The sequence below is a fragment of the Balaenoptera ricei genome, chromosome 11 (assembly GCF_028023285.1).
Source record: "Balaenoptera ricei isolate mBalRic1 chromosome 11, mBalRic1.hap2, whole genome shotgun sequence".
NCBI classification, from domain to species: domain Eukaryota; kingdom Metazoa; phylum Chordata; class Mammalia; order Artiodactyla; family Balaenopteridae; genus Balaenoptera; species Balaenoptera ricei.
The window spans coordinates 23,835,845-23,859,279 of NC_082649.1; the positions used below are offsets into that span (position 1 = coordinate 23,835,845).

At 55.6% G+C, this 23,435-nt stretch overlaps 1 protein-coding gene and 1 long non-coding RNA gene across 10 annotated transcripts in view; one reads left to right on the forward strand and one right to left on the reverse strand.

The window, feature by feature from the left end:
• LOC132374532 (uncharacterized) overlaps window positions 1-23,435 on the reverse strand; it is a 47,233-nt gene that overhangs the window by 23,087 nt on the left and 711 nt on the right. The window lies entirely within an intron of this gene.
• DDR1 (discoidin domain receptor tyrosine kinase 1) lies at window positions 293-19,637 on the forward strand. Of its 9 annotated transcripts, none has more exons than XM_059938297.1 (19): window positions 2,341-2,424; window positions 5,738-5,906; window positions 8,662-8,791; window positions 8,882-8,984; window positions 9,186-9,414; window positions 10,737-10,884; window positions 11,144-11,252; window positions 11,745-11,931; window positions 12,041-12,287; window positions 12,834-12,929; window positions 13,045-13,196; window positions 14,083-14,248; window positions 14,937-15,047; window positions 16,135-16,379; window positions 16,548-16,675; window positions 16,889-17,104; window positions 17,571-17,805; window positions 18,380-18,529; window positions 18,642-19,637. In XM_059938297.1, the coding sequence occupies exons 3-19, from the start codon at window positions 8,704-8,706 to the stop codon at window positions 18,780-18,782; spliced, it is 2,751 nt and encodes a 916-aa protein (XP_059794280.1). In that variant the 5' UTR covers window positions 2,341-2,424; window positions 5,738-5,906; window positions 8,662-8,703; the 3' UTR covers window positions 18,783-19,637. The 9 variants fall into 9 exon arrangements, with proteins under 9 accessions (XP_059794284.1, XP_059794285.1, XP_059794280.1 ...); XM_059938293.1 differs by lacking the exon at window positions 2,341-2,424 and adding an exon at window positions 4,158-4,257; XM_059938295.1 differs by lacking the exon at window positions 2,341-2,424 and adding an exon at window positions 4,328-4,524.

Sequence of the window (23,435 nt, forward strand, 5' to 3'; positions counted from 1 at the left end):
CTGTCCATAAATAACAGTATTTCTGCTATGTGACTGTCAGCATACTTCACACTAATGAGCCCCGCAGCTACCCTAAGCTTCCGCTCAGCCTTTCTCTTTTCTCCCTCCCTGGCTGCCTCTCCAGAGCTCTGCCCGCCCCGGTTCCACGTCCAGGCTTGAAGCTCCTTCCCTCCAGGTTTTCACTTTCTCCAGTAATTACCGTAGTGTTGGTCACCTGTGCAGCGAGCGCCCCCCAGTGGTCTTTCTGTTCATTACAGGGACCGTGGGGCCTACAAAAGACTGAAGAAAGGTGCGGTTTCCAAGGCGGCAGGACTCAAGAGACTCAGGCCTTTGCCTAGTCCAGCCACTCAGGAAGCCGTTCTGGATCTCCCTCCTAGCCCCCGCCCCCTTTTGGAAGAGAGAGGCGGAGGAATCTAGAAGTCCTGGGTGGAAAGCAGCAACTTGCCACAGATCTAAGGCAAGTTACAACCTCTCCGGGCCTGATTCCCTTTTTAAGAAGAGCCCTGCCCCATCCACCTCAGAGGCCCCAAGGAAACAACCAAATGATAGGTGAAAACACCGGGAGAGAACCGCGCATGTGCTTTTCTGTAGGCTCTCAACATTTCCTCACGGCTTTGCTGGTTGGGGGGTGGGGGTGGGGGCGGGGGCGGGGGAGAACCCCGGGCGGATGTGGACGAGATAAAGGGGGAATGAACTCCTCTCTTCTCCTCAGCCATTCCTCTGCACTGTGTATCCAACGTGCTGCTGCCAGAAACCACTTTTAAAATAACACCCATCTAATCATGCGTTTCCCAGCTCAAAGGCCGAAGGCCCTTCCTCCTCACCTTCAGAATAAATGAAACTACTAATGAGATTACCCCACCTCACTCTGCCTCTCTGGGGTTAACGCGTACAGGCTCTGCCTTCCAGCCACAGCTACGTTTTCACAGAACCATGTTTACGTCTCCCTGCTATTAGCCAGGAATGGCCTTGCTTCGTTTCTGCAAATCTTTGTCTGACTTAAAACCCAGTTCCAGCTCCAACTCTTCCATGATGTTGTCCTTGATCTTGCCTCGCCCCCACTCAGGAGGACCTGGCCTGCCCCTCCTCTGGGTTCCCACAGCCTCTTCCAGCTCTGACTATAGCATGGGTCAGGCTGTCTTCTGTGATTATATACATATACAAACACACACACATACACATATGCGTGTTTATATATATACATATATACATACATATTTATACACACATATACACATACATGCCTGGCTCCCCCTCTAGACTGTAAATGCCCAGAGTGGGTTGTGTTCCTCTATGTATCCTTCATAGCTCTTACTGTCAGAACCCTGCTCTGCACAAACCCTTCATAACTGTGGAATGAATTGGGACATGGAACTCAGGGACCCAAGTGACACATGAGAAAGCCACAGATGGAGATCATGTTAGTGGGGTTTGGATGGTTGTTTCCATCAATGGGGCCTGTACGCCATCTCACATTATCATCCCAACAGACCCCCAGGGGTCTATTAGCTCCATCTTTCTGATGAGGGGACTGGCAGGCTGTAGGACTCAGCAAGAGGAGCTAGATGGTGAGTGGCAGTTTTGTTCCTTGCTTCTCAGCGGCAAAGCCTTGCTTTCTCTCCTCCCGTTTTGGTACTTTGCTTCCTCGCATGTGAGGCCTCGTTACTGCTCCCTCCTGGCCCTACTTTCTCCAAGCCTAATCAGTCCCCTTTGGCTTTGGGAAGCATATTTTCCAAATCAAGAATTGGAGTACATTGTCTGACAATGACATTTGTACTTCAGAGGTGACAGGTCAGAATATGTTTGAATTGGGATTGTTCTGGAAAACTGAGGGTGCCTTTAGGCCTTGGGTACTTCCTATGCTTTGGTACAACTTTGGGGGGGGCACTCACCAACTAGGAAACTGGTATTCTGGTTCTCCCCAGAGTGCAAAACCCTGACGGAAGAAATGAATTGTTAGGGACGCAGAAGGAGACCTCCTAAGGACCACTGTTAATCTCTTCTCCCACCTCCTGTCTGTTTGTCCCTCTTGCCTGGATTCTCTCCCTCAGCAGGACCTAATGCCTGCTGCCTAAGCTCTCAGCCACAGCCAGCCGCTGCTGCTTTCTCCCGCGCTGCTTCCCTTCATCTCCCTTTGTCTGGGGTCTTTGTCTGCGGTCTCCCTGCGGTTCACAGTCCTCCGCCTCCCCTCCCTTTCTCCCTGGCCTGGCTGCTCCCTCCCTCTCTGCGGGGGCCGGGAGGCTCGGCGAGGGGAGCGGGCTGGGTTGCCATGGTCACGTCGAAGCCCGCCGCAGCTGGCCAGGGCAGCTGCTCCCGGGGCTCCGGATGGGCGGACAAAGCCAGGCGGCCTTGGCAGCCCTAGAACCGGAACCCTAAAGGCCTGAGACTGGGGGGACTGGGACCCAGGATAACCCTGAGCTGGAGGTGAGAGGGAGGAAGCGAGAGCCGAACAGGGAGGGCAGGAGTGGGGACTGGTGTTGGGCCCTCCCCTCTTGGGGAGGGACCGGGCGGTCCAGGCTGGAGGTGTGGTGGGAGGAGGGGAGTGTGCCTGAGCCAGAGGGGTGGGGAGGAGGGAAAGGATGGGGAATAGAGTTGGGGGCCGTGGTGTGGCAGATGGGCTGAGGACTAGGATGTATCCAAGTAACCAACCAAGAGGTCTGGGGCCTCTGTGTCCTGCCTTCAGAAGCAGGTTTGCTTCAATCTTTGGAGTTGGGGCCTCTGTCTCCCCTGGTCTGTCCCTCAGTTGTCCCTTCCCTTCTCAGCCCCTTACTCTTCTCTTCTCCCCAGTCCCTTCGTTTCAATCCCCGTGCCTCCATCTTCCTCTTCCCCCATCTCTGGGTTTCATTCCAACTGCTTCTTCTCCCCTTTGTCCTTGTTTGGCGTCCCCTTGGTGTATCACCTCTCGAGGCCCCTCTCTTTCCTGCCCTCCTCTCTGAGTGTCCCCCCACCCTTTCCCCATCATCTCCACTCCAGTTCACTTGCTCACCCAGCCCTTTTCCCCAAACTCCACTCTTCCCACCTTTTGCCGTATGCCCTCTCATCCCTTTCCTCTCTCTGATCCCCAGTTCCCCTCTGCCTCAGCCTCAGTTTATCTCCTGCCTCTCTGAGTTCCATCACCATGGCCCCATCTCTTTCCATCCCCCAGGCTGCCCACAGCTGAGCTCTGTCTCATCTTTCTCCCTGTGCTATATCATCTCTTCCTCCTCCTGCTCCTGGGCCTCAGTTTCCCATGTGGACTTGGTGGTATCAAGGCCCAACTCACACCCAGGGCCTTGTCCACCCCCTCACTCTGCCCCCCACCCCCCAGTGGATTCTCACTCTCCCCAGCTGCTGACCCAGAGGCAGCTGCACCTCCCAGGAAGGGGACAGCAGCTTCTGTGTGGGGCCCATCTGGCCCATCCTCTCTCTCACTGGTCCTGCTGGGCTTCCCTGTAGTGGCCCAGTAGTCTGCAGGCCTGAAGCTGCTCTCTTCTACATGCCTCTCCTCACATTTTTTCAGCTGTTCCTCCTCCTCTCTTTCCTGGGCAGCAGGAGGCCATTGGCTTGAAGGGGAGGGAGGCCCTGAATTGGAGGACACGGATGGGGGAGGGGTAGAGGGTCCTTTGGGGGCTCAGGAGGACATGGGGGCCTCTGGAGCTGTGAGTGATTCAGGAGATATGGGATGGGCTCTGGGGACCACGGATGGGTGGGTGGATACACTAGGTCTTTGGTACTACTCTGGGGGCCCCTGAATGGCTGGGATTTCCCTCTCTGGCCCCTAAGAGTCTCGGCTCAGAGCCTGGCATTCCAGCCGGCTCCAGCCCCCTTTCCACTGTCACTTGACTCCACTGGGCCCCAGCCCGGCATCCCTCCCACTCCTCCAGCTCTGGGCTGGGTTGAGGTGGGCATCACCGACTAGGAATTTCTCCTGGGGGAGAAGAGGGAGCAAGGGTTTCAGGATTCTATGGTTTCTTATACTCTCCGCAGTCGACCCCTCTGTCTGGCACCGCCATGCCACCTGGCCGGGGTCAGCGTGGGCCTGCGCTGTGGAATGTCCCACTGGGGTGTGAGGGGATGTTCCTCCTTCCCTGAGGGGTCTGGCTGCAGCTCAGCCGGGCCGCCTGCCCGGGGCTTCCCGGGAGCACAGCCCCTGGAAGGAGGGGCTGAGAGTCCGCCCAGGTGAGGTTACTTGGGAAACCTTGGCCCCACCCCCGGCCTGGCTCCACCCCCGGCCCAGCCTCTCCGGGCCCAGCTTCCCCAGCGGCCCTCTCCGGAGGGGTAGGTGCGCCGGGGGAACCCTGGGGGTTTGGTGGGAGGGGACGATGGGAAGAGGTAATTCTCAGGGTGGCCATGGGGCTGTCTGTTAGTGAGTCCCTCAGCAGTTGGGGCGCCCTAGGGTTTGTGTGTTGACCCGTGAGTTGGAGTACGTGCCCATATGTGCCTTGGCCTCTCCCAAGGGCCAGCCTCTTCCTGGCAGTGCTTTTGTGTACTTGTCTGGGACTTCGTGTTTCTTTCTTGGGACTGTTGTCTGGGACTGCACGTAGGGTGAGTTTATATCTATCTACTGTGAGGTGCAATGGGGCAGAGATCTGCAGTGGCGTGAGACCTTACCCTGCAGGTGATTGGTAGGTGTGGGGTGTGGAGAGAGGTGGTGGGGCCCCAGGTAGCGCTGAGCGGGGTGGCACAGTTACCACCACAGCCCTTCTGTCCTGCCCACCTCACCCAGCAGCTCTCCCGCTCTTTCTCTCACATTGGGTTTGTACCTAGTCTCTCTGCACCCAACTTCTCTGGGTCTCGTGTACTGTTACTTTTTGTCTGTGCGTGATTTTCTCTTTGCCCCCCTATCCTCCTCCTCATCCCCACCACTCACCTTGTCCGGGCCTATCCTTGCCAGCGGTCAGACCCTCCGACCCCACCAGGGCAGAGCTGGCTGCCCTGAAGAGCACGCCCGAGCTTTGAGCAGGGAGCCCAGGGGAACCAGGACCTCGGAGTCTGGACCCCAGGGTCCTTGAGAGGACTGGGGAGGGCCTTGTGGAGTTATGGGGAGGAACTGGAGGTGGAAATAGAGAGAGGAAGGGGCTGGGAGAGAGGGGGCTGGTCCTACGGCTGGGTTGGGGTGTACAGGACCAGAGGCTCAGAGGGTGCCAGACAGAAGCAAGGTTGGCGGTGTGAACAGAGTAGGTCCAGGAGGCCAGGTTGGACAGGTGAGCCCTGCTCCCTTCCCCCATTCAAACTCCTGCTGCTGGACCGGGCGCCGGGCCTGTGGGAACGTGCTCCTTCCCTGTGCCCTGGGGCTGCTCCCCTTCACCTCCCTCTCCAGGAACTGAGCCCAGAAAAGGGGGAGTAGGGAGGCGGGCCATCCCCTCGTGGGGCCTGGGAGTGGGAGAGGCCCTGAGCGGTTAGCCGCTGGCCCCCTGCTTGGGCCGTTCTTCTTTGTGGGGATCCTGGGGGAGTGGGCCGTGGGTGGGTGGAGGGGGATGGGCACGCAGCGCCGAGCCGGCGGCGGGAACGGCGGCGCGGTTACCTGGGGGAGGCCGGGGCGCGCGGGGGAATGCGGGGTGGGCGTGGCGGGGCGGAGAGGAGCGCGGGGCCGGGAGGGCGGCGCTGGGCGTGGGAGCGGCGGGGCTGGTTCAGCCCGGGAGGGGGAAGGGAGGGCAGCGGCCCGAGCGCGCGGCGAGCGGGCGGAGGGGGGAGCAGGGAGGGGGAGGCGGCGCCTGGGTCCGAGCCGCCCCAGCCCTGGCTCCTCTCCCCGGAACAGGCCCCCGACAGCTGCTCTCGGGAGCCGCCTCCCGACACCCGAGCCCCGCCGGCGCCTCCCGCTCCCGGCTCTTGGCTCCCTCCGCCTCCCCCTCCCTGCGCCCCGCCGCCGCCGAGGAGGCCCCGCTTCGGGGTCGGACGCCGGGGTCTGCCGTGAAGAGCGATGAGAGGTAGGAAGAGCGGCGGGAGGACCCCTGCGGGACGGAGAGGCGGGGGCGGCGGCCTGGGGCTCCGGGGACGCGCGGTGGCCAAAGGATGAGGGCCTGGCCGGGAGGCAAGATGTTCCCGGGCTGGACTTCGTTGTCCAGCGCCGCTAAGTCTGTCCCTGCCCGCCTCCCAAGTGCTCTGGCTTACTGTCTGAAAATGGGGGGGGGGACCCCCTGACTTCCGAGAAAGTGTGTTCCAGCCTTGAGGAAGGACCGCCTTTACCCAGTATAGAGGAACTGAACCCCAGGAAGACAGGTGCTCATATGTGGTCCTACTGAATCATCTCCATGCCTCCTGGAGAAGTGGGCCTGTCCTCCTACTTGGCCAGTCTCTGCGGGCATCTACTAACTGTTAAGCCTCCATCCAGCCAGCTCCCAGTTGGGCAGCCTGGCCTCAGCCCAGCAGAGAGAGGGCCTGACACCATAACCTGCCAGTGACAGCCGCTCATCCAGGGTTGGATGGTCAGTTGGTTCTGCCAGGAGTTACTGTCATTGCCCAGTGAGCACCATCCTCAGTGTCCCTCCCCCACTCCCTCCTCTCCAGCCTTCACCCTACAGGTCCCCTGCTGGCTGGACATTCCTTTCCAGCACCTCTACCCCCAGCCAGAGTCTGGTGCTCAGACTCACTGTTGCTGAGGGCACATAGTGTGTCCGGAATTGAGTGGTACAGTGGAGATGAAAGCTGAGCATATGGGAAAATAGAGAAATGACTTTTTTTTTTGGTCACTCCAGCCACCCAAGTTTCCTTCTGTTCCCCACTCTCTTGACTTCCCTCTGGCTTGGTCACCTTGAGTATTAGGGGGTGGGCCCCAGTTCTCTTGGGATCCTGTGCCTGAGGACCTGTGTGCCTCACACTGTCCTCTGATTGTAGGAGAATGTTTGTCATTTCATGTTCACAGGTGTCTGAAGATGACTATTAACTAAGTGATGGGATTGAACTTGAAAGAATGCCGAGGTGTGGATGGAGGTGATGTGTGCCTGAGTGTCCGTCTGTGTTTGCCTTGGCTGGGGTGTCTATGTGTGTAATGGATTTATGAGGATGTCACATGTGTCTGTCTCTGAAAGTCTGTAAGACAGTTGTGTGTGCGTGTGTGTGCGTGCGTGTGTGTACAGAGCTGTGTGGGTGTTGTCTGGGGTGAGGGTTGGGGGTTGGGAGAAGAGGGTGAAGGGCTTGTGGCAGAGTGTTCCAGCCCCTGGCTTCCAGCCTCATGCTGCACCCAGGGGCGGCACATGGGGGGCCTGATTGACTGATTGATTGTAGTGGGGTTGGGGTAGGTTTTCTGGGCCTGTCCTTGGTGTTTGTGACCCAGTGGAGAGAAATGGGGTGACAGGGTGTCAGAGAACAGATTGCCCCAGACGTCTCTCTGTGTGTTTCTCTGCTTGGCTCTGTGCCCTGCGCTTCGAAGCCTGCTCTGTTTACCTCTTGCTTTGTGTTTCTCGCCCTGTCTCCTCCTGCCTTCTATCTTCTGCCTGTCTTTGTATGTCTGCCCCGGGCTCCTCTTGCTTGCTCCGTCTGGCTCTGATGACTCATCTGGGATAGGCATGAAGGTTACCCAGGGGAACAAGGGCCCTGCTGTTCCCGAGAGAGGTGGGGGTGGAGAGCAGCACCCAGGAATTCCAGGCCAGCTGCCTGGGGCTCCGGCAGCTTGCTCCCCTGTGCCAGCTCCCAGACCCCCAAGGGACCAGGCATGATGCTTCCGGTTCCAGCTCTCCTTTGATACCTAGGTCCCCCCATAACTCAGTCAGCCCCCTCAGCTGCTGCTTTGGAGCTGTGGGGTCTCAGCTGCCTCTTACATTCCTGCCCTAGAGCATTGTGGGAGCAGCTGGAGGAGGACAAAGGGATGGGGGAGTATCCCCCCACTCCTCCTACCTCCTGGGGTGACCTGGCTTCCCTGTCTTTAGATCCGCCCTCATCTCCAAGGCAACTCAGCCTTTTCCTCAGCCCTGGGCTCTTCCTTCTGAGGCAGCCCCCTTCAGAAACTGGGAACTGGGGGGATAGGATGTCGAGGTCTTAGGAAGGGAAGGCAGAGCAGGGAGAGGGGATGGAATGCTTTGGACCTGATGGCAGAGGATCAGGGTTTGAGGGGTGGCACTAGGGGTCCCAAAGGATTCCAGGGCCTGGAGAACTCAGAGCAGACCTCTGCTGGGAAGAAGACAGATCAGGATCGATTTTCCTGGGGCTGGGGCTGGGGTTGAGGCTGGGGAGGGTAGATACCTGGGTTCATAAGAAGTTGTAGTTGGAATGGTTTTCAGGCGGCAAGCTGCCAGGGGCCCAGTGAGGGGGAAAAAAAGCAGGGATTCTCAGGCTTTAATAGGCACAGGTCACCTGGTGATTGTGTTAAAATGCAGACTCTGATTCTGCAGGTCTAGGCTGGGACCTGAGATTCTGCATTTCTCCCAAGCTCCCAGGTGTGGCTGAGGCTGCTGGGTCAGGGGCCAGCAGGGCTACAGAGGACACTGAGATTGGAAGGTTGCTGGGGTCCCCCGCTTCGCTTAGAATTCTGGTCTCCTAGGTGGGGAGGGGACCAGAATTTAGCTCAGTGTCTGGCACATGGGAAGCATTCTAAAAATATAGCTGATGCAGTTAAACAGTGACTGTTGTTGTCATTTCACTGCTATTATCCCCAAAGCAGCCCATTCTGTCTCTTCATTATTGGCTGTGAGCCAGTCTTCTTGATTGCCCTTTAACTAACCTCCCCCCTCATTATGTCCCCTGCAGAGATGTTGCCCCCACCCCCATAGGCCCAAGGGATCGAGAGCAATGGGGCCAGGGGCCCTCTCATTTCTACTGCTGCTGCTGCTCTTGGTGGCAACAGGAGATGCTGACATGAAGGGACATTTTGACCCTGGTGAGGAGACTGGCTCTTGGGTCCCTGAGGGATGGGGCTTGGGAGACCGAGTTGGGAGCCTTGACCCTCTGTATGCCTGTGTTCACCCAGCCAAGTGCCGCTATGCCCTGGGCATGCAGGACCGGACCATCCCGGATGGTGACATCTCTGCTTCCAGCTCCTGGTCAGACTCCACTGCTGCTCGCCACAGCAGGTAGCTGGCACACCTGGGCTGCCCCGGAGGGAACCCCTGGGGACTCTACTTGCCCTTCCAACCCTCTGCCCAAGCCAAGAGGCTTCTGAGAGGGTCGATGCCAATGAAGCCCCCCACAGTACTGGGGGGGGTGTATTAAATACTGGAGAGAGAGGCAGACCTAGGGCCAGATGTTCCCTGTGACTTCCTGCCCCCTCCCAGGCTGGAAAGCAGCGATGGAGATGGGGCATGGTGCCCTGCGGGGCCGGTGTTTCCCAAGGAGGAGGAGTACCTGCAGGTGGACCTGCGGCGGCTGCACCTGGTGGCGCTGGTGGGCACCCAGGGGCGGCACGCAGGGGGCCTGGGCAAGGAGTTCTCCCCCAGCTACCGGCTGCGCTACTCCCGGGATGGCCACCGCTGGATGGACTGGAGAGACCGCTGGGGCCAGGAGGTGAGGCTGGCAGGGACAGTGCCCAGGGAAGGCTGGCCCTCCTCTGTCCCCCTGCTGTACCACCTATCCACTGATGACTCTGCAGTGTACGCCCTCTCTAGCCCGGACATCTCCCCTGAGCTCCATCTAGTGTTGCAAACCTGACCACTTTCCACCTAGATGTATTATGGTCAACTCAAACTTACCATAAACTTCTCAAGCTGACGTTGAGCCCCATTCCCATCCCAAACCTGCTCCTCCCCCAGCATTCTCCAGCTCAGGAAATGGTACCACCATAAGCTAAGATGATATCCCTGATTCCTCTTTTTCTCCCACCTCCTACTTCCAAAGCATCAGCAAGGCCTGTCTGTTCCACCTCCATGATATTTCCTGAATCTGCCCACTTCTTACCACCTCCACCTCTACCCCTAGGCCAGGCCCCCACCATCCCCAGCTTAGATGAATGCAGTAGTCCCCAAACTGTTCTCCTTGCTTCTTTCTCTCCTGAAGTCAAATCTCCACCTGGAGGCTACATCCAGGGTACTTGAGAAAATGCAAAGCAGATGCCTCACACCTGGCTCACAGCCCTCTGCTGGCTTTCCTCGCTGCCAGAACAAAAGCTGAGGTCCTTCGTGGGTGCAGAAGCTTAGCCTGTGCTGGCTCCTGTCCACATCCCTTACCCCTCTCTCCATTCTCGCTCCACCCAGGCCATGCTGGTTTTCTTGCTGTTCCTGGTAAATGCTCACCCCACAGCCTCAGGACACCTTCACTTGCTGTTCTCTGTGCCTGGAAAGCTCCTCCCCCAGCTGTCCACAGGCTCTCCTCCCTCCATTCAGTTCTCCCCGAAGATATCACCTCCTCATAGAGCCTTTATCTGACTCCCCACCTCCAGCTGCCTCTTGTTTGTCACAGCTGTTTCTCCTACTGGACTGTCAGTCCTACAGGAGAGGGACTGATTCTCACCCCCAGGAATGTGCCTGGCTGGTGCAGAGTGGGTGCTTAGCCAGCATCTGCTGAGTGAACAGAGGGAATGGGTGCAGGAAGAGGGGAAGCCAGAGCAGGGGTGCAGAGCTGCGAGGGACTGGGTAGAATCTGGGCACAACAGGATGAGAGACTTAGAGGTCAGGACAGACCATCAGGCCCAGAGAGGTGTCAGGGGGCTCTGCTGCAGCCCCTTGTCTTACAAATGCCTGGCTGTACTCCATGCCTTGGGTGCTCAGTGCCACCCTTCATGGGTCTCTTTGTGGCCATTGTGGGCTGGGCCAGGGAGCAGCTGGTGGCTGGGAAATTAGATCCGATCTGGAGCCTTCCTCCCCCATCCACCCCTGCGTCCTGGCCCACAGGTGATCTTAGGTAATGAGGATCCTGGGGGAGTGGTGCTGAAGGACCTTGGGCCCCCCATGGTGGCCCGACTGGTTCGCTTCTATCCCCGGGCGGACCGAGTCATGAGCGTCTGTCTACGGGTGGAGCTCTATGGCTGCCTCTGGAAGGGTGAGTCATTCAGACCCCTGAGGATTCATTCCTGTCCTGGGGACTGGGGAGTGGGAATGGGGGAGAGGGGCATCTAGGATCCTCTCTCCTGTTGGGAATCTGTCACTCTGAGTGAGGAGGGGACTGGCCAGCATTGCCTCCTCCATGCCAGCGGCCTGTGGAGGGATACGAGAGAGGGACCTGAAACCTGCCCAGGCCTGATGCAGGGGTGGGGGATGGAGGCTCCGTGCCCCTAACGCCCCTCCTCCCCCTGCCCCAGATGGACTCCTGTCTTACATGGCCCCTGTGGGGCAGACGATGTACTTATCTGAGGCCGTGCACCTCAACGACTCCACCTACGATGGACACACCACACACACCGTTGGCGGGTGAAAGAAGCGGGCCCCGCAGGACATGGAGCCTGGGGTGGGAGAGTGGATGGAGTGGGTTGGGGAGGGGGTTGTCTGGGCAGTGAGAGGGAAGAACTGCAGAGAGGGATGGCTTAGGTGGGGCTCAAGGGACAGGACCAGGATTTAGGGATAGCAAGGTGACCACTAGCTAATGTGACACTTTGTGCGAATTAGAGAAAGGCCTGCCTCTGGTAAGACACTTAAATCTGTTGCAAATTGTCACAATAAATACACACATCATAGGTTGAGCGGTGTCCCTTAGAGGCGGTGCCTTTGTGTAGCATGTGACTTCAAGGTGCCCTAGAGAGTCCTGGGTGAGGGTAAGAGAGAGCTGTGTGAGGTTGGGGCAGGGGTGGGGGGTTGCTGGGCTACGCTGGCCAGGCCACTGGAGGATGGGGGTTGTAGAGCACCCAGATAGGTGACACTTTCTTCTCTTCCAACCTCTTCTTCCTCGGCTCCCCTCCTCTCCAGGCTGCAGTACGGAGGTCTGGGCCAGCTGGCAGATGGCGTGGTGGGGCTGGATGACTTTAGGAAGAGCCAGGAGCTGCGGGTCTGGCCAGGCTATGACTATGTGGGATGGAGCAATCACAGCTTTCCCAGCGGCTATGTGGAGATGGAGTTTGAGTTTGACCGGCTGAGGACCTTCCATGCCATGCAGGTAAGTGCGGCCAACTCCCAGGGAGGGCTCTGAGACCAGGGTGAGTGCCCTGGGGTGCTCGCTCGGGCTCTCCTGGACTTGACCTTGTGTCCTTCCTTCCTTCCCCCAGGTCCACTGTAACAACATGCACACGCTGGGAGCCCGCCTGCCTGGCGGGGTGGAGTGTCGCTTCAAGAGGGGCCCTGCCATGGCCTGGGAGGGGGAGCCCGTGCGCCATGCCTTGGGGGGCAGCCTGGGGGACCCCAGAGCCCGGACTGTGTCAGTGCCCCTGGGTGGCCGAGTGGGCCGCTTTCTGCAGTGTCGCTTCCTCTTTGCTGGGCCGTGGTTACTCTTCAGCGAAATCTCCTTCACCTCTGGTAAGCCCCTGGTCTCTGCCCAGTTCCCAGCCTCTGGTATTACTAACCCATAGTGCCCTCGAATAACCACTCCCGGCACCAATGAGACTTTACAAGTAAGGCTGCCCTAAATAATTTGAACACTTTCCTCCCCCTTTCCCCCTGCCTGTCTCAGTCTTTCGTTTATGAGCCCCTCACTCACGACTGATGTTGAGCAGTATGACAGTGTGGTTGTTAAAATACTGAAATATTCTGTGCTGGTTGAGAAATAGCCTCTTCTCTAAGCCTCCTGACAGCCAGGATCCCCACCCTGGGCTCTCCTCAGGAGTCCCACTTCTCCCCACAATCCAGCAACTAAAAGATTAACATCCAGCACCACCACAACCATCCAGGACCCTCCAGGATCCTGTTCCACCACCTATCCTGGTTGGTTGGTACATATATTGAGTATCAGCCCTGCTCCTACTCCTCACCGAATAATAGAATTCCCTCGGTCTCATGCATGTGTGCCTCCCTTTGGTCGCCTCCTCCCTATCTGACCTCCCCTTTTTTCTTCCTTCTCCCCAGATGTCGTGAATGACTCCTCCCTGGCTTTGGGGGGCACCTTTGCACCAGCCCCCTGGTGGCCACCCGGCCCACCTCCCACCAACTTCAGCAGCTTGGGTGAGCTGCCCTGGGGCCCCCGCCAGGGCGTGTGGGTCCTGTCACCAGTCCTCCCTGGGCCCCCTCAGCCTGGGTGGGAAGCCTCCCCTGGTCCTGACCCTTCTGCCTCCACCAGAGCTGGAGCCCAGGGGCCAGCAGCCCGTGGCCAAGGCCGAGGGGAGCCCGACTGCCATCCTCATTGGCTGCCTGGTGGCCATCATCCTGCTGCTGCTGCTCATCATCGCCCTCATGCTGTGGCGGCTGCACTGGCGCAAGCTCCTCAGCAAGGTGGGCAGAGTGGGGTGGGGACCCTTGGGCTACTGGGGGTGGGGCAGCCTGGGGAGGGATGGGCAGGATGTGGGTGTGGAGAGTGAGGCCAGTGTGTGTCGGGACTCCTGCGTTAGTTAGGATCCAGCAGGGACCATAGAGCACAGTCGGATGAGAATAATTTGAGGGCGGCTTAGTAAGGAGACCACGTAGAAAGATGTGGGCAGGGTGTACGTAAATCACGAGAAGCAGTGCAGTTCCCCAGGCCTGGTCACCGCAGAGCTGCTACCATCCCTGGGTCTGTGGGGTGAGCGAAGGAGGCAGTCACTGGAACGCGGGAGGAATCTAGGAGGAGTGTGTGGAGAGGGCGCCTGAGAGGGGCAATGGACTTTGGTTCCAGGATGCAGCTCACCTGGGTCCATCCCTTAGGGAGGGGCTGGGAGAATAAACACCCTGACCTCACTTCCTGTCTGCCCTCCAAACTCCTGCTGGGGCTCCTATCTGGCCAGCCCAGACCCAGCCCATTGATGCAGTCCACACTGATCGACCTCTTGGGGCAGAAGCCCAGCGGGAGAAGGTGGCGAGTGGAGCTAGAGGAGCAACTGGAAGAAGTGTGGCACACCCTAAGCCCACGTCTTCCAGGCCAGAGTCCAGTGGTGGTGATATGCGTTAAAGTTAATAGTTATGGACTGGTAGGATTTGGGTTGGAATCCCATTGCGGGACATCAGGGAACCCACTTAAATGCCCTTGAGTCTTTCTTTACCTGTGAGATGAGTTAGTAATACATACGACTACAGGACTTTGTGAGCACTGAAGGAGGGAACACGGGTGTAGGATTTAACCAGGAGCTGGGAAGGGCGCGCTGAGCGGTAGCTGCGCTTAATATTTCCCGTTCCCCATGACAAGGCCGAGCGTCGGGTGTTAGAAGAGGAGCTGACGGTTCACCTCTCTGTCCCTGGGGATACCATCCTCATCAACAACCGCCCCGGCCCTCGAGAACCACCCCCTTACCAGGAGCCCCGGCCTCGTGGGAATCCGCCCCACTCTGCTCCCAGTGTCCCCAACGGCTCTGGTAAGACCTTCCTTGTTCCAGTCCCACCTCCGTCCTCTGCCTGTCTTCTTAGTGTATCCTTTTTCCTCTCCTTTACCATTCCTTTCTTTTACTGTCTTCCCCAGTTTCAACTCATTTTCTTATTTCTGTGTGTCCCTGGTCACAGCCTTCTGTGTTACTCCACGTCCTTTACCATATCATCTCCCTCAGGAAGTTTCCATGCATTACTCACAGTCCCCAGTGCTCTCATCCTGTTTCTGTGTCCCACACACATCCCTCTCTCGTCTCTGTTGTGCCCTCTCATTGTGTCTTTCTGGCTCCTCTCCTCTCTCCTAGACTCACCATGTTCATTCTATCCATCTACCTATATTTATATATCCATTCATCATTCATCCGTTTGTTCATCCATCCATATATATTCATACGTCCATCCATCATCCATTCATCAACCATGCATCCATCCATCATCAATCCATGCATTCACTATCCATCCATCCAGTCATTCATCATCCATCCATCATCTGTTCGTCCATCCATCACCTATCCATCCAGTTATCCAGCACTCTCCAGATGCTTGTTTTATTCCACTTCTGTCTCTTAGTACATTTGTTCTCATCAGCCCTAGTCTTGCCCTATTCTGTGTCTCCCTGTCTGTCTAGCCTTGAGTCTCATCCCTTCCCCGTGTTTCCCCCCCTCCTTCTCCCGACAGCGTTGCTGCTCTCCAATCCAGCCTACCGTCTCCTTCTGGCCACTTACGCCCGCCCCCCTCGAGGCCCGGGCCCCCCCACACCCGCCTGGGCCAAACCCACCAACACCCAGGGTAAGCCCCTCTGCCCCTAGTCTCTGCCAGGCTCCCCATACCTCTACTGGGGCAGGGAAAAGTCCTCACACCTTGCACTCCCTCCTCTCCCCATTGTGGCCTCTTCTGCTCTCCTGAGCTCCCAAGGAGGAAGCTCCTGTGCCCTTAGCTGTCCTCTGCTGCTGCTTGCTCCTTTTTAAGGCCTCCCCCTTGAGCTGAGGAGTAGAAATCTCCCTGGTTCTCAGCTGTTCCCCTCCTCCTGTTCCATCCCATCTCTTGAGCTCTCCAGAGCCAGACAGGAGGTTGCTATGGTGGCTCCAGGCTCTCCTGAGCCTGAAGTGAAACCTTCCTTCACTCTCCCCTCTCTCTAGAGCTGCAAGGACGGCCTCTCCCCCAGTGCTTGCCCTCTCCCCCAACATGTCCTCTCTCTGCTCACGCCCCCGCCCTTCCTGTCTGCCCTTCTCTTCTGTGTTACCTTCTTCTCGTCACCCCTTCCCCAGGGCCAAGGGGGGACAGCTCTGCTTCCTCTCCTCTGTCTGTAGACTCCATGTTGTGCGGGCTGTGAGGAACTGTTTTCCTTTCCCTCTGTGTGCCCCTGTCTCTGCTTGTCTTTGAGCTTGGTGTGTTGGGTCAGGGAGGGCTTGGGTAGCCACGGCAGGGAGGATGAAAGGATGAAAGCAACCGGTAGAATGGCTATGTGAATGACAGTGGCTGGCGGTGAGTGGGTCATGGGTTTGGAAATTGGAGGGTGACCGGATGGCTGGGACCATCCTTCTTCCAATGGTGGGTAGAGGAATTCCACTTGCAGCCAAGACTTCTTTCATGGTCTTGTACTGTGCTGGGATCCCTAGAGAACAAGACTTTATGACATTCTTTGCTCAACCATTTCCACTGCCTTGAAAGCTCTGTAGCAGCTAACTCTTATCCCATGCCAGCGCCTTCTCTGTTTTGAGGCTGGCGGGTGGAATACCAAGAAGAGGAGGGTAGACCCAGTCTCTCACCCACCTGGGAGACGGGGCGCCTCTGGGAGACGGGGGTGTGGAGAACCGTGGCTCTCGGGGGCTGTTCCTGATGCCTCGTCCTGTCTTCTTTTCCCTCATCCCTCCAGCCTGCAGTGGGGACTATATGGAGCCTGAGAAGCCGGGTGCCCCGCTCCTGCCCCCACCTCCCCAGAACAGCGTCCCCCATTATGCCGAGGCTGACATTGTCACCCTGCAGGGTGTCACTGGAGGCAATACCTATGCTGTGCCTGCACTGCCCCCAGGGGCAGCTGGGGATGGGCCCCCCAGAGTGGATTTCCCTCGGTCGAGGCTCCGCTTCAAGGAGAAGCTTGGCGAGGGCCAGTTTGGGGAGGTAAGTAGGATTCCTGCCCAGCCATCAGCAGTGTCTGCCTCTCTGCCTTTCTTGATGCCATGCCCAAACATCCCCCCTGGCTGGGAAACCGTCATCTGTGTTGTCCCAACTGACCATTTCTCCTTGGTGAACCTTGTGACCCCGTAGCAAATCACCTTCTTTCTCCAGGTGCACCTGTGTGAGGTAGAGAACCCTCAAGATCTGGTCAGTCTTGATTTCCCCCTTAGTGTGTGCAAGGAACACCCTTTACTGGTAGCTGTCAAGATCCTGCGGCCAGATGCCACCAAGAATGCCAGGTGAGGACCAGGGATGGCATCTGGAAGAAGGGAGGGGGGAGGCCATGAAGAGAGGGGAGGGATCTAGAGAGAAACATGGTGGAGACCAACAGTGGGGGAGTGTCTGGGGACTAGTGAGTAGAGGTGGGGGAGTGGGGCACTGGTTTGTGGGAGCTGGAGGGAAGCTGCAGGTCAGCCCCTCGGCATCCCGCCACCTTCTCCCTGCTTCTCCAGGAATGATTTCCTGAAGGAGGTGAAGATCATGTCGAGGCTAAAGGACCCAAACATCATCCGGCTCCTGGGCGTGTGTGTGCAGGACGACCCCCTCTGCATGATAACTGATTACATGGAGAATGGCGACCTCAACCAGTTCCTCAGTGCCCACCAGCTAGAGGACAAGGCGATGGAGGAGGACAGAGATGGGGAGGCGGCCCAGGGGCCCACCATCAGGTACACAAGGGGGTCTCCTCCGCTCCCCTCACTCCAGCTTAGAGGGAAAGGGGGAACATGGGATGGGCAGGCAGGTAGAGGTTCCGGGAGGGGGCCTGGCATGAGACACATGTGGCCATGTTCATCTAGAACTTGAGGGGCAGAAAGGCTGGGGATTACGACAGTGAGGGTGGTGAAGGGACTTGGACCCTGTCAGGAACTTCCCTGTGCTCTCTCGCCCTCACTGTCCCTGAGTCCAGATTGTGGAGCATAACAAAAGTGGTAGCTCCCTGGGGTCGGATGAGCTAAAGAAAGGTTGAGTGGGCACCTACCCGCTGGCCTCCACCAGGGCTTTCCATCTCCGCACCAGGAGGAGGGGTAACCCAGTCCTGGGGAGAGGGCTCTCCTTCATCTCCCAGGAATCTGTGAGGTGGGGACGAGTCTAGAGCTGCCCCTATAACCCGCTGTTGTCGGCTTCCATACTCAGCTACCCGATGCTGCTGCATGTGGCGGCCCAGATTGCCTCGGGCATGCGCTATCTGGCCACACTCAACTTTGTGCATCGGGACTTGGCCACAAGGAACTGCCTGGTTGGGGAAAATTTCACCATCAAAATCGCTGACTTTGGCATGAGCCGGAACCTCTACGCCGGGGACTATTACCGTGTGCAGGGCCGGGCGGTGCTGCCCATCCGGTGGATGGCCTGGGAGTGCATCCTCATGGTGAGAGGCCCTGAGAGAGGCGGGAAGGGAGGGGCGGTTAGGGGAGCACTGGCTGCCACTTAAGCTCTGGGATCTCGTTCAGTCACTTGCCTTCCCTGGACTGCAGTTTTCCTCATCTCTGAAGTGGGGGTTTGGACCAATGCTCTATAAGGTTCCCTCTGGCTCAAGGGACTGGAGAAAGCAGAGAGTTATGGTATGATTGGAAAGGGTCCAGGAGCCAAGAGCGAGTGTGAGAGATGGAGTCAGGGTAGCAGAGAGGAAGAGAGATAAGGAGGCTAGAGATAGAAGGCGATGAGTTGGGAGAGTCAGGACCAGAAAATGGGGGGCAGGATGGGTAGAAACGGGAAGAGGTGAGGAGAGGACTAGAGCACAAGAAAGAAGGCAGAGCCAGAGGAGAGGAGCAGGCTTAGTGGGAAAGAGGGCCAGCTAAGGAGGGTGGAGCGCCGGGGGTTGGGAGGGAGTCAGGTGGGTGTGAGGATGATGCTGAGTGGATGTGGGGTCCCACTGGGGAGAGGAGGAGGGTCTCTGTTGACTGATGCCTTTCTCCACCTCTGTTGCCTTATCCATGCACCAGGGGAAGTTCACGACTGCCAGTGACGTGTGGGCCTTTGGGGTGACCCTGTGGGAGGTGCTGATGCTCTGCAGGGCCCAGCCCTTTGGGCAGCTCACCGATGAGCAAGTCATCGAGAACGCGGGGGAGTTCTTCCGGGACCAGGGCCGGCAGGTCAGAGCAGAGGGGAGGGAAGATGGGTCTGGGGGTCCGGGAGGGCCAGAGCCTGTCATCTTGGGGACTAAAGAACATTTGCCTGCCTTTCATCCACGCTGCCACAATGCAGGTGTACCTGTCCCGGCCCCCGGCCTGCCCGCTGGGCCTGTATGAGCTGATGCTTCGGTGTTGGAGCCGGGAGCCTGAGCAGCGACCACCCTTTTCCCAACTGCATCGGTTCCTGGCAGAAGATGCGCTCAACACAGTGTGAATCACAACACCCAGCCGCCCCTCCCTCAGGGAGGATTCAGGGGAGGCCAGCGGCACTAGACAAGAGGAGCTAAGCGCAACCCACTCCATTCCCCCTCCTGACCGCCCTTCACCTCTGAGAGAGGCAGTGTGGCTTAAGGTGGGCTGGGCCTGCCGGGGAGCTGACGCCCTCCCTTCCCCAGATATGCTCTCATGCCCCCTTCCTGCTCCTCTCTTAGAAGCCCCTGCCACCCACCCAGCTGGCCCTGTGGATGGGATCCTCTTTGACCTCCTCTAGCCATCTCTTGGGGGAGGTGGGAGAAAATATAGGGCAGACACTGGACCTGGCCCATTGGAGCACCTGGGCCCCCCTGGGCAACACTGGTACCTGGAGAGAAGGCTGTTGCCCCCAGCCTCTCTCTCTCTCTCCGTCACACACTGGACCCCACTGGCTGAGAATCTGGGGAGTGAGGAGGACAAGAAAGGGAGAAAGGGGTTCCCTTGTGCCTCCTCCTGGGATTGCCCTCAGCTTTGGCCTCTCCCTCCTCCATCCTCTGAAACACTGGACTTGGGGGTGATCCCTACCCCCCCAGCCTCCCCACTTCCCACCTGCCCTGTTGTAGGTAGAACTTCTCTAAGCCTGTATGTTTCTGTGGAATAAGTATTGGGATTAGGGGGGAAAGAGAGAAATGGCCTGTGGCCCTGGGGTTGGACATCTCTATGGTAGCTGCCACATTGTTTTTTCTATAATCACTTGGGGTTTGTACATTTTTTGGGGGGGAGAGACACAGATTTTTACACTAATATATGGATCTAGCGCAATGCTATTTTAATCCCCTGCACTAGGCAGGTAATAATAAAGGTTGAGTTTTCCACAGCTACGAGTGGGTTTCTTGGGGTTTTGGTGAAATCTGCCTCCTGCCCCCCCAAACCCATTTCCTTTCTTCCTTCCCCTCTTTTTCCCTCTTCTTCCCACTCCATTTCCTAACATGTGTTTTTCCCAGCATAGCGTTCTGTTTCTGCATAAGCCAGGCCCTCGCCTGTGGGACCTAAGGTCCCACATGAATATGGAGCTCTGCAGGAGGCCTGGAGGGAGGTGGATTAGGCCAGCGGTCCTAACCTTGTCTGACCCATGGACCCCTTTGGCAGTGTGGAGAGGTCTACTGATTCCTCCTCAGAATTATGTTTTAAAACCCGTTTAAAAGTATTTCATATATATATAAAATACACAATTATGATTACATATATATAACAGGAAATCAAAGCATTTACCAAAACGTTAAAAAAATGATATAGTAACATATGTGCTTCTTTTAAATATATTTAATAATAAGCCTAGTAGCAGGTGTAATAATTATTGATATTTTCAAAAAGTAATGAGCATAAATGATATTCTGAGATTTCTACAGCTATAGTGGGATATGAGAATAGCTGTGGTGTCTATTAGTGACAAGTGACAGGTACTGCTAATATACTGGGGGTTTTGCTCACAGTCATATTTGGAGGAAACGCTAAATTTCAGTTAGAGGTTAATAAAAATAGAGATTAATTCTTTTCTTGCCCAAATTCTAGGAAACCCTCTCCCACTGCCTGCACCCCAGGGTCTGGAAGTCCCAGGAGGAGAATCCCTGTATTAGACTGATCAAGTGTTCAAATTACAAATAGGTTTGAATTGTTTGAGAGCCAAGCCAAGACCCTAAATTATCTCAGAGGCTTGGAAGGATGAGCCACAGCTGCCAAGAAAACATTTAACAGAGTTCAAATTTGGTTGGAATGAAAAAAAAAAAAAAATCAGTTGCAAGTATGGGAAAAGGCAGACCCATCTTGATGGCAGTTCATGTGAAATAAAGACCCTGGGGTCTCAGTTGATGACATTTACAAAATGAGCCAACCGGATAATGAGGATGACAATAAAGATAATTTAATCTTCGGTTATATTGATAGGCCCTTGGGGTTCCAGGTCACAGGTCTGAGTCCTGCTGGAACCTACACAGGTCAGACCACTGTGACCCACAATTTAAGACAAGGACTGACAAGACAATAGTTTAGAGGCCAGAACCCAGAATGGTGAGCAAAAGAAGCCATGGCAGTGAGCCGAGAACTCCCAAATTTCTGAGCTTAGAACTCTTAAGCTCTAGACCTGCACAACCACCTAGGGTTCATTTGAATTTCAGTCTCAGCACGTTCAAACCTGCTGCTCCTCCGTGGTTCTCTGACTCAGTGAATGGCAGCTCAGCTGCGCAAGCCAGAAACCTGGGCATCATCGTTGACACCCCTTCTCCCTTACTCTCACCTCCCAAGTCCAGTCTGTCAAGAAGCTCTGTTGCCTTTGATTCCATATTTCCCTTAAATTCATCATTTCTGTCTCCAACCCGATCGGAGCACACACCACCTCCATCTTGCTTGGACCACTGCAGTAGTCTCCCAGGATCTGTTTCTGTTCCTGTCTGGTTTGTTAACAGGCCTACAGCCAGTGTGATCTTTAAACACACAAATCTGACCCCATTCCTTTATTCTACACCCTTTAATGGCTTCCCATTGACCTTAAAGAACAAAATCTTCTTGGCCAAGTTTGCCCCTCCTCCTGCTTTGTGCACCACTGGCCTTCTTTCAGTCCCTCCAATGGACTCAGTCCTTCTTGCCACATGGCATTTATAGCTTGCTGTTCCTCCACCTGGAACATAATTCCCTGCTGTTTTTGCCTTGTTAAAGGCAAAAACAACTCCCAACTCCTGCTGGTCCTTCAGCAACCTTCCCTGACTTGCCCGACCAGGTCAAATGCCCTTGATGCTCTCTGAGCACATGCCTCTCTTCTTTGTAGGACCGACTACAGATGCGAATTTACATGTTTTTTGTTTGGCTGGTTTTTTAGTAATGATGATGCTATTTACTGAGCACCCTCTCTGTGCCAGGTACCATACTTATTACATATTGTATCTTATTTAATACAACACAGGAAGTAGTTAAACTTATTGCCATTTCACAGAGAAGAAAACCTCTCGTTAGGTTAGCAACATGCCCAAGGCAGCACAGCTGGGAAATGGAGAAGCTGGTGGAAAACAGGCCCGTCAGCTCCTGGCTCTGTTCTTTCTCTCCAGGATGCTACCTGAGGGGAGGAGGGCATGAGCTCTCCATTACCCAACATAGGACGTTTTCAAGCACAGGGTGGATAGCCCTATGTCAGGGAGCTCTTTCCACAATCTCAGCTCCTAGGAGCCCAGGGTGATTTTCTTTCTGAAGGCCAGTTCCAGGAACCCAGCCTGTGCTCAGCCTGACATCAGACACCTTGCATCCCTTAGGGCAGGGCTCTCCAAGAGAACTCTGTTATCATGGAAATGGTCTACATCTGCACTGTTCAATAGGTAGCCACTAGCCACATGTAGCTGTTGAGTATTCGAAATGGGGCTAATGTGACCAAGGAACTGAATTGAAAATTTTATTTCAGTTACTTTAAATTTAAATAGGGCTTCCCTGGTGGCGCAGTGGTTGAGAATCCGCCTGCCAATGCAGGGGACACGGGTTTGAGCCCCGGTCTGGGAAGATCCCACATGCCGCCAAGCAACTAGGCCTGTGAGCCACAACTACTGAGCCTGCGCGTCTGGAGCCTGTGCTCCGCAGCGGGAGAGGCCGCGCGACAGTGAAAGGCCCACACACCGCGATTAAGAGTGGCCCCCGCTTGCTGCAAGTAGAGAAAGCCCTCGCACAGAAACAAAGACCCAACACAGCCATAAATAAATAAATAAATAAATTTATGGAAGAAAAACAAATTTAAATAGCCACAGGTGACTAGCAGCTCCTGTTCTGGACAGTGTAGCCCTAGTTTTCCCTACACTGTAGGGAACTGTGACCAGTCTGCCCAGCTCCCCCCTTGCTTGCTCTAGTCAAAATGAAGCATATGGCCTATTTGAGTTTAACACACACATAAAAGCTTCTTTTACAGCGATGGCACTGGATTAGGTATGCCATTTTGTAATCTGCTCTTGTCCCCGTCATGATAGGTGGTACGTAGCTCAGGCCAGTATGCAGACAGTGACCTCCTCTGCAAGCGCTGCCCAGTATTCTACATTGCAATGACCCACATTTTATCTAACCAGCTCCCAATGATGGACATTTGGACTGTTTCCATTGTTTTCATGCTACAACAACAAACACACTTCAGTAAACATCTTTGCATGTATATCTTTGTACCTACGTGGCAGAATTCCAGTATGCTACTTTCCTAATGGGGGAGTTGCTAGGTCAAAGGGTAATTACATTAAAATCACTGGTACATACCGCCAAATTACCCTTAGAAAGGTGTGCCTATGTCAACCCTCCACAAAAATATATGAGTATGAAAAAAAAAATGAGTATGGTTAAGTGCTCATGTATACTCATGCCAACAATGAGGTTGTCAATCCTTTTTTTTTTTTCTAATTGGACTTTTTATTATTTCTTTAATTTACTTTTCCTTAAGAGTGAAGTTGAGAGTTTCTTCATTTGGTTACAAGGCACTTGTATTTCTTCTGTTTATTGCCTGTTATTTCTTAATATTTCAACTGTGTTGTTTCTTCTTATTGCTTTACAAGAGTTCTTTGTATTTTGTCTATTTTATCAAATATTTCTTCCCAGATTGTAATTTGTCTTTTAACCTTACTCAACGTTTGCCATAAGGAAGCTTTGTCAGTTTTGTGTC